The sequence below is a fragment of the Carlito syrichta genome, unplaced genomic scaffold (genome assembly GCF_000164805.1).
Source record: "Carlito syrichta isolate Samal-C Ts95f unplaced genomic scaffold, Tarsius_syrichta-2.0.1 Scaffold287532, whole genome shotgun sequence".
NCBI classification, from domain to species: domain Eukaryota; kingdom Metazoa; phylum Chordata; class Mammalia; order Primates; family Tarsiidae; genus Carlito; species Carlito syrichta.
In genome coordinates this window covers 89916-100035 of record NW_007231628.1, presented here as the reverse complement: position 1 = coordinate 100035, position 10120 = coordinate 89916, and the positions used below count along the sequence as shown (strand labels likewise).

At 55.8% G+C, this 10120-nt stretch overlaps 1 protein-coding gene across 1 annotated transcript in view; it reads right to left on the bottom strand.

The window, feature by feature from the left end:
• Positions 1-2014: 2014 nt before the first annotated feature.
• CROCC2 (ciliary rootlet coiled-coil, rootletin family member 2) overlaps positions 2015-10120 on the bottom strand; it is a 77712-nt gene continuing 69606 nt past the window's right edge. The window contains 6 exon segments of the mRNA XM_021709871.1: positions 2015-2042; positions 4426-4575; positions 5057-5111; positions 5114-5138; positions 6141-6320; positions 7232-7363. Coding sequence (XP_021565546.1) covers positions 2015-2042; positions 4426-4575; positions 5057-5111; positions 5114-5138; positions 6141-6320; positions 7232-7363 — 570 coding nt within the window.

Here is a 10120-nt window from a genome sequence, read left to right as displayed (position 1 = left end):
AGGCTGAGCTCATGGGTCTGGGGTAGGGCTAGCAGCAGGTCAGACCCTCTGGTCTTGACCCTAGAGAGGCCATGCTTCCTTGAGTCCACGCCTTACTGGCTCTCCACAGTCTGCGCCCTGTGCAGATTTTCAGCCGGGCCTGGGAAAGCAGGGGTTAACATAAGGCCCCATTGCTGCTGGGCATTACATTTCACTATTAACACACACGCACACACACACAACTCCACAGGCAAAAAAGAGAAAAAAATGTTTTTTTCAGGTGCTAAAAATATTATCAGGAAATACTTTTCAGCAATGTGCTGTTTTAGGTTTCCCTCTGGACTCAAGGGCGCCTTTGTCTCTGCCACAGAAAATCCACATTTATCAAAACCAAAATTGTTTTATCAAGCAGGCTCATGTTCTGTGGCCAGGAAACTTGAGCCTCCCCAACAGGCCTGTGACATTTTAATTTAGGGCCTGAGTGTGTGTGCAATTTAGATGGGGGAGCCCCGGGAGCTGCCCTCAGGATGCCCCAGGACTTGGGGCTCCATGCAGCCAAGGTGGGAGTGCCCTCCCCCACCCGCCCCTGAGCCTGGTGGGCTGGTCCTGAGGGCTGGGGCAGGGGTTCTAGGGGAAGGACCTTGAGACCTGGGCTGCTAGTGGTTGGCTGGCTGCACACCACCTCCTAACTTTCTCTCCTTCCCTCCCAGAAGTGTCAGAGCACAATTCTCCCCCCCCCCAGAGCAGCTGATCCCACAATGTGGGTACAACCAGAAGCCCTGGCCCTAGGTGAACTTCACCTGCTCCAGGATGAGGCTGGGGAGGTAGTGGGATCTGAGGGGCAGGTAGGGTTTACTTCCTGTAGATGCACGACCCCCCCACCCCATCCATCTCACCTGGGCACTGCCTTGTAAGGCTGGTTAGGGTCTAGGTACAGCTGACCTACTGAAAGGGCTGTGCAGCCTGCCCTGAGCCACCTCCTCTTGGGTACATGAGCCCGCACACACTGGGCCTCTGCTGTTGACCTTAGGGAACTATCAGAGAGGGGCTCAGCCTTGACTTCCCAGGTGTTCACTGCTGCTTTATTCAAAGAAAGCAGAGAGGAGCTGGAAATACCATTACAGATGGACTCTGGCCACCCCCAGAGCCCCTGCCTCCTGCACATCTCCCCAGTGCCAGGTCAGAGCCTCATTCCCTGTGTGCTTCAGGGCAGCAGCAGGGACAGTCAGCAGGGAGGGCCTTTTAGGAGGCCCAGGTCCACCGTGTATCCAGAACTTCCACAGCAAAGCCATGCTTCTGAGGCTGCTCTAATGACACAGGAAAACGCTAATGGTACATGGTCAAGCAAAGGTTGTAAGAAAGTATTCCAAGTCACTTATATGCGAGGCCCTCAGCCATCCTAAGCCCATGAGTGCTGGGAAAAGGACAGACCAATTTCACCTCAGGTCTCTGCAGCTCATGGATTGCAGGCAGCGGTTGTTTTTCTTTATGTTTCTCTGCTGTTTTTTTCCAATCATTTGAAAATACGAATGTTTTAGAAGCCCAAATAAGCAGTGCACCTGGTGGCAGCTGGACTACTTCCTGCTCCAACTGTGGCCAACATGGGGACTGTGCCTGCCTCAAGCCTGGGGTGCTTTGAAGGGCTGGGTCTGGCTCCTTGGTTCCCCCCAACCCCACACCCTCCTTCCTGGCCTGTCTTTGGGTACCACTAACTGTGTTCTCAGTGTGGCCCTTCTCCAAGGCCTCCGGTGGAGCCTTCCCTCTACCTGCCCTCTCCCTGCCTGTCTTGCAGTACTGTCCTTAGATGCCTGGGAAGGTTGGCACACCCAGAACCCAAGCACTTCAGACCTGTCAGAGCTTCCTGGTGAGACACTGGATGGGATGCTTCAACACCCTGGCATATCCCACATTCCTCAGTGAGAGTCTCAAGGGTAGCAGGAATCCGTAGGGATTTTGTGTTCTGTCTCAGAGAGGAGCCGGGCCCCGCCTGCCTTCCAGCCTTGTGTGTGTGGGAGGGTCTCCTGGCATTCAGAAGTCACAGGTAGATCTGCTCCCTCTGCCCACTGGAGGGGGTGGGGAGAGGCAGGGTCAGTCTGTGGAGGACTCTGAGGCTACCTGAGGAGCCACACATGGGGGAGCAGGATGTCCTGATACAGGATCCATGAGGTGGCTCTGAGCATCTGTCCCCTCCAGGGACCAGGCCTGAAGGTTACCTCCAAGTTCTCATTGATATCCAGACTTCTCATTGATATCCAGGACCTAGAGAGAGACCCCAAGAATCACCCTCTCCTTGGAAACACCTCAGATTAGTGCTGCCTTCAACAGGCTGGCCTCAGGGGCTGATCCTCTCGAGTACCCTGGCCCCACGGAACTGTGGCCAAGACTGCTCTTCAAGTTGGGGATGGTGGCAGGGGGACAAACATGGCAGTCCCGGAGCTGTGGTGGTTACAGGCTGAATGTTGCCACTGCTGGCTGAGTGCCTCTGGCCCCAGCCTGGGTGATACCTCACCAGGACCTTCTGGGGCTAAGGTCACCTCACTTTATAGACAAGGAAACCAAGGCGTAAAGAGCCTGTGCAGGGTTGACAGGGGACAGAGCTGATTGGGGACAGAGCTGGGACTCCTATTCAAAGTCGATGCTGGGGCCTGCTGAACTTCATGGGCCAGGGCTTCCACATCAAGTGAGTGTGGGAGAAGCAGCTGCACCATCTCCTGAGTTCTAGGAGTAGGGCCAGGTGGGGGACTGGTCACTGCGGGCTGCCATGATCCTTTCCCCTCCAACTCTGGGGAGGGCACAAGGCAGGAATCCAGCCCCCTTCATGCTCCCTGCATGCCCCATGGGCCCCACCCCAACTCCCTCCTCCCTAGGTGTCACCTCAATGGAGGGCACTGGTAGACCCCAGCACCCTGGGCACGTCCTCTAGGGTACACGACTCTGTGCCCACTGTGGGGGTGGGGCGAGGCCAGTGTTGGGGAGCCTGGACTAAGGAGTCTCTAGGCCTATCCCTCCAGGAGGAGACCAACTGTGGCCTTGTCCTCAAGCGGGAGGGTCTTCCAGCCTCTTTCCATGCACGGCTCTTAGCCATTGTTAGATTCTAACAGAGGCCCACACATTCGCAACTGGAAATGTTTAATAAATACCAATTGATTTCCATTAGAAAAATCCTCTTTACCTAAATATATACCTGCATGTTAAGTAAGTAAAAGCAATATCTTCTATTCTATTTTAACTATTTGTTAAAATACAAAAACCTGAGACCCCAAGTACACTTCAAATGTCCCCCTTGAGCAGCCAGGGTAAGGGGTAAGAAGGATCTTGAAATTGCTGGTGAACAAATTGGTCAAATGATAGGTGACTTTTAAGGAATCATCTCGGATCTCTCACAAGTGAAGCGCATTCCTTGTTCATCCCAGCATCTGTGCTAGGTGCCTCCCCCGTGTGGGGACTTCAGTGCCGATGGGCGCTGCAGGGATGTGAAGAGGGAGGCATGGGAACAGCAGCTGAGGGGAACACATGGGGGGATTTCCCCATATGGGGGCTGGAGGGGCTGACTCCCAGTTCCCTGTTCCCCACCGGGAACCTGTAGATTCTGGTTCCTTCCTCCCTGCTCCCGTCATGGCCCAGGTCTTCTTGCCGGGGTGGGGTGTGGAGGGTCCTCCACAAGGAGGCTGCAGGTAGAGGATGAGAGGAAATGAAAGGACATGTCTACTAACTGTCAGGCCCTGAATGCCACATGCTGCCTGTCAGGAGTAACCATTGCTGATGGGTCACTGTGCTCTCCCCTCAGAGCCCGAGCTGACTTTCAGAATCCGTCTCAACACAGCTACCAACAACTAGGCAGAGCTGATAGAATAAGCCTATTTGCCCATCTCTCATTAGCTGTTGGTTTTGCACAATTTACAATGTGTGATAACTCCATTAGAAAATCAACCAGAAAACAAGGTCTGCCAGGAAAGCCTATTGTAAGTCCTGAAGTGATCTTGAAATAGACAGGTAGGCACTGTCACACACCTTACAGTGACTATGATAGAGTGGGCTCCATGAGCTTCTGGCCCTTTCAGCTCCATGCCAGAGTCCTTGAGTTGGGGCAGGAGGTTCCACAGGCAGCAGCACAGCTCACAGAAACAGCTGGCACCCTGTGTGGCATGTAGGAATTTCCTGGGCTGGCTGGTGTTCCACAGATATTGTAAATTTGCCACTTACAACATAAAAGAGACCAATATCAATGGGGCCAGTGAGTAAAAATGCCAACAGGTGAACCATGTGGCAGGCCCAAGATGGCTGTCTCAGTCTCTGTAGCAACCAAGGCCAGATTCCCACAGGAATTTCCCCAGTGTTTACCAGCTAGGAACACAGGAGCCTCTGTAACAACTTTAAATTTTACACTTCAATGCCTCTCGTGGCCAGTGAGTCACAGGGACTTGAATCTGAGTCATTTCCAGCCACCTGCCACCGTGACAGGCCTGCAGTTCCTGGACACAGAGGTTCTGCAGCCTCCTCTGGACGTGGGCATGTGGTGGCTGGTCTTGCAGGACATTGTGTTTTTGGCTTCGGTTGGTGGAAATGTTTCCCACGTGTTTTCCCATGTTTACAGAGCTGAGGGCACGGAATGGAGCCGAGGAAGCCAGCTTGACAGGCCTGGCCATGGGGGTCTGGCCAGATCAGCCTCCGAAGCGGAAACAGCACCAGGCCTGGGTGAACAGTGAGGAGGTGCTGAAACCCCTACTCTGTAGGGGGTGAAAGGGCTGTCAGAGATGAGGGACCTGCAGTGCAGCCTGGTGCCAGCTGGAGGCTGAGTCTCCAGGGTCAGGAGGAGCTCTGCAGTCAATGGAGTCAGAGCGCTGCTGCCCAGGGACACCAGGGAGTGAGTGGTGGGCTCCGGGACGATGGCTGCTGGCAGCCTGCACCTCTGCCAGCATCACACCCATCCCATTTGAGCTTGGTCCGTGGTTTTCCCAGCAGTGGTTTTCCCAACAGTGGCTCCCCAGCAGCCTGGGGCCTTTTCCAGAGCCTGCTGCCCCTGGCTGGTCAGGGCTGCAGTTGGTCAGGCCACCAGGTGCTCTTCATTAGGGCTCACTGTCCAGCCTGAGAGGCTTGGCCGAGGTGGACCTGCTGCCGCTGCTGCACTTCTGATCCAGCTGCTCCTTTAGGCTGGCCACCTGGGGACAGGGCAGCAGCTCAGATGGGGTGGACATGCCCCATGGCCAGGGACCCCAGGGCACAGGGTTGTGGTGATCTCTGTTACAGAAGGGGCTAGGAGGCCACAGTCCACAGCTCCCTAGAGGTGGTGTGCTTGGGAAAGAAACATCAGGCAGATAGACAGACTGACTCACTAGAAGCCAGGGAAGGGATTCTTCGTCCCACCTTTCATCATGAGCACCCACTCATGGAGGTCCTGGGGACCAAAGTGTCTGCACATCCACAGTGGATGAACCGTCTTCCATTCAGGCTGTGAAAGCACTCAGAATGATAGAAAAATAAACATTCTTTGGCTTATAAATGTAGCAAACATGACTTAGTGGGTCAGGGACACTAACTTGGGGATGACACTGAGAGTCACTTCACCTCTCTGGGCCTCAGTTTCCTCATCTGTAAAATGAGGATTCTGACTACATAGCTCCAAAGTCCCAACAGCTCTGAGCTCTGAGGCTCAGAGGTTCCGCTGAACAGGCATGATATGCATACACATGTGCAGGTATGCAGTGCCTGTACATGCCCGAGTTTCTGCCATGTTTCCTTTCCCACTTAACTGTACCTACTTTGTCCCCACATATGCTGGCTGCTTTTCCTTGTGACTCTGCAGGACAGGTGCAGGGGCCACCTCTGCTACAGCTGTGTGTGCCAGGCACGGTCTCAGCATCTCACATATAGCCACACTCAGTGTCCCAGCAACCCCTGACAGGATTGTTCTCTCTACTTTATAGACAGAGCAACAAAGGCTCAGAGAGGGTGGTGACCTGCCCCAGAATCTATACCCCACTTCTCAGTGAGGTGTGGGATAGACCCTGTGCCCTCTAGAAGACAGAAGTGTGGGGATTGCCCAGAGCTGGTCTGAAGCCCACTGACCTAGCCATAGGGATGCCAAACCCCCTCGCCTCTCTTGCCCCCTACCCAGATAGCCTGTGACCCCAGATCCCTTGAGGCCAGGGGCCCAGTCCTACCTGCTCCTCCAGCACCTTCACCTGCTGCTGGTGGGTCTGCTCACAGGACTCCAGGGCCTGTGTGGCCTGCAGCTGGGCCCCATGCAGACGCTTTGCCTCCATGGCCAGGTCCTGCTGGTGATGGGCAGCCAGCTCCTGGAGCCGCTGGGTGTGGGCCTGCTCCAGCTCTGCCATCTGGACCTGGAGCGAGAGCTCAGGCACCTCCCTGCTGTCTGCTCACCGGAGGACTGCAGAGAACCCAGGGCAGGAGTGCCGTGGGATGGTTCACCTGCCTCTTGGGGCAGCTCTTCTTTTATCGGCCCTACCACTTTGGGCTGGGAGCTGGCGCTGGCCCAGGACTGGCCAGCAGACCTGGGGTTTCATGTACACATTCAGCCTACAGGTCTTGGGTTCAACTCTGGCGGTGCCAGATCCCATATCACAGTCTCCAGGTTAGACCTGAATTCTGTTCTAATGGCATTCCAGCTTCCCCTCTGCCAGGGTGGGCATCCTGAAGGCAGTGAGGGTTGATTCTTGCTCATCCCCCCACACTTGCCAGTTCCTTGTCTGATGATGGAAGTGTGTCTGGCAGTGGGCGGAAGAATGAAACCTCTGGGCCTCTGTGGGTGTCAGCCCGCTGGGCCTCAAGACTCTCCCACCCCCAACACAGGGACTGCCCCTGACTCTTCCCTCCAGGCCTGTCTGACCTCCCTCTTTTGACCCTTGTGCTGCTCTGCAGAGCCCAGGCCTGGCTCACAAGGGCCCTGACCATCCCATCACTCCCATGGGGACTTCAAAGTCTCAGGAAAGACAGAAGCCCAGGAGGGAATGCCAAGTGGGGGCCCAAGGAGCCCCAGGTTCTTGTTCCCACTCTACTTGACACCCAGTGTGGCTTTGGGTGGTCCCTACTTTTGTCTGGGCTTTATCTCTGCACCCATCACATGCAGGAATTGATTCAACTGCCTGTTCTGTGTATGCATGCACAGATATGTGTGTCCATATGTGAGACAGAGGTACACTGATCTACCCCTCTGGGACCCACAACCTCCTGGATGCCACCCCAGGTCCACGTCCAAGGCTGGGGTGCACAGAGCTCTGCTGGCCCAGCTGACCTGCAGCTGCTGGTTTTGCCTCAGGGCTCCATCCACCTCCTGGTGCAGGCTCTTCAGGGACTGGTCCAGCTGCTCCTTCTTGGCCCCCAACTTTGCCACGTCCCCCTCCCTCTTCAGCATCTCCTGCTCTGTCTGCAGAGAGCCCAAAGGGAGGGAGGTGGGGGGAGGGCAGAACTTGTGGTCTCCTAACAGGAGAATGAGGTCAGGCCAGCCCTCCCTCTGGGAAGCATGGGGACGCCTCTGGGAAGGACTGAATCCCCTGAGAGCTGGCGGGATTGTGAGGGGAACTGCCCTGGGCCAGGATACCTGGATCCACCCAGGTCCACCCAACATCAGCAGCTAGGGTGACAGCTTAAGAAGGAGCCCAGTGCCAAGTCCCTATCCTTCTAGACCAGCAGAGGTCCCCATCGACACCTTCAGCAGGGAACTCCACATCTCCTAGGGTGGCATCCCAGGACCTGCCCTTCAGGTTCCCCTCTCAGTGCTCCTCCAGGCCTCACAAGCCATGACCCAGTACCCTCAGTGCCTGCCTCCTGCAGCCACACTAGGGATCTGCTGAGCTTGTAGAGGCACAGGCCCTGTAAGCTGGACTTCTTTGCTGCCTCAGTCCCAACAAGTCTGTGGCATTGCCATCACTACCCCCACCCTCTGTTTTCCTCAGGCTGCAAGCTGTCTCCTTCTTCATCACCCACTCTGCACCCCATGAGCACAGGGCAGGACGAATGAGCTACAGGTTAGACATAGGGAAGGTTACCCAGGAAACACTTTCTATGCGAAGGTTGGTGGGGGCTTTGTTTGTGCCCTTGGGGATGGTCCCCCTGGAAGAAAGAAAGAATTGAATCTAAGAATTCTCTTCCACTGAGACAGTATTAGAAGAGGACCACTATCTACCAAGCCAGATAGCCAGTGACCCCAGATTTCCTGGGGCATGCCCCAGGGGTGGTTGCTGTGGATGGGGTCCCAGGATATCACAGGCTCATGGAATCTGGGCAGGCACTGAGGCAGGACTGGAATCCAGGCCCTGCTCTCCGATTCATACTAGGGCTGTGTCCACAGGGGCAACAGCCCAGGACTGGAGTCCCAGGTCAGTCCTCCCCTCAGTGCTAGGCAAACCTGGCCTCTTGGCCTCAGGGTTGGAGCAGGCCTAGCCCCTCAGGGGCCTTGAGATGTGGTGGATCGTTTGCATCAAGTTCTGGGGTCAATGGTTGGAGCTTTAAAAAAAAAATAAGGATTCCTTTCTTCTTTAGGGCTGACAAAAACACAGTCTCCCTCCACTGAAAAAGGAAGTCCTGTTTCTTTAAAAATCCAGTTACCCTCCTGGAAGTGCATGTTATAAAGAGAAGAGAAAAGTGAAATCCAAAATAAATAAACGGCCACATCCGGGTTTCCCCTCCTGAGACACCAATAAAGGGTTTATGGGTTTGTGGGCCCCTCACAGCTGACCTCCTGGAACTCATTAGCTGTTCTTTCCCTCCCCCACCCGGGCTCCAGGGACCTGAAGTGGGCACTGTGCCCACAGCTGGCTCTGCAGTCCCAGGGCAATGTCATTGAGGCCAGGGTTGGTGCACACCCTGCTGTCTTCAACCCCCCAGCAGCATCCATGGGACACCAGCTACACAGCTCAGCGCTGGGCTCCCTTCAGGAAATGTGGCAGGGCCCTGGTGCCTATATCCTGCTGGTCAACTCTCCTTCAGGGACAAACTGCTGATGGCTTTCATGACTGTCCTGTTCTGCTGGCTTCTGTACCCTCGGCAGGCTGGGCTGTGGGGCCTTGCTTAAGCAGCAGCGAGGCCTTTGGAGCCCATACCTGAGGCCCTTAGCACCCACACCTCGAGTTCCCCTGCCTTCTCCCTTCATGATTGGGGACCCTGAGCTGGCAGGGGTCCAGCCCAGCAAATGTCGTTCTCCCCTCCCCCATTCCATATGCCCATCTTCCCTCCAGCTGCCTCCTCTGTAGCCCCATTCTACCCTGGGGTACCCTGCCCACCCTGGAGAGTGCTGTGAGGCTGTCAGGACCCGAGGCCCACAGCCTGGCCTAGCCTTCTGCTGGAGTCTGTCTGGATGGGCTACACACACACCCCTCCCTGTTGCTGCAGTGCATGGCCTGCCCCATGGCAGAGGGACCAGGGGCTGCCCACTAGGCTCTATGGGTAGAAGGCCAAGGACATGGACCTCCCCTGCTCCTGCTCTGCCACATCTGCCTTGGGATGGAGAAGGGACTTCCCAAGGAGGACAATCTCAAGGACCCTAGGTGCTGAGAGAAGAGTGGGAGGCTTGATGAGTTTTGTCCATGACTGTGGCATAGACTGAACACCTGGCTTGGCTTTCCAGCTGATTCCTGCAGTTGGCAGGGCTAGTGCTCCCAGCTGGTGACCCAAACGCTCTCCCATGGCCTCTCCCTGACCTCAGTGGCCACTAGGCCAAGAGGCCATGAGGAGACCTGGGTAGTGAGTAACAGGACCCAGGGATGCTGAGCTGGGGGCAGCCCCTCCAGAAAGAGTTCTTGTCCAGAGGGAGTTGGGTACAGTCTGTGGGGACTCTGGCCTCAGACCACCAGGACTGCCCCACCTTGCACCTCAGACCCAAAGAGTAGGGCACGACCATGTAAGGCACAAGCCTCTCCCACCCACTCCAGGATGTGAGCCACACACTTGCTACTGCTTGGAACCCTGATGGTACCCATGAAATCATTTAAACAGTCCACACTATAGAAAGACCAGGGTCTAGCCCCACCAGCTTTGGACAGCCATTCCCCAACCGCCCCCCTCCGCCCCCCTACCAGGGAGGAGCACAAATATGCAGGTGGCATGAGGTGTGGAGGAGGATGAGAGATGAAGGCATCGTGTGAGGCCCTCTTGGGCTGGGTCCATGCATCCACTCTGCCCTTAC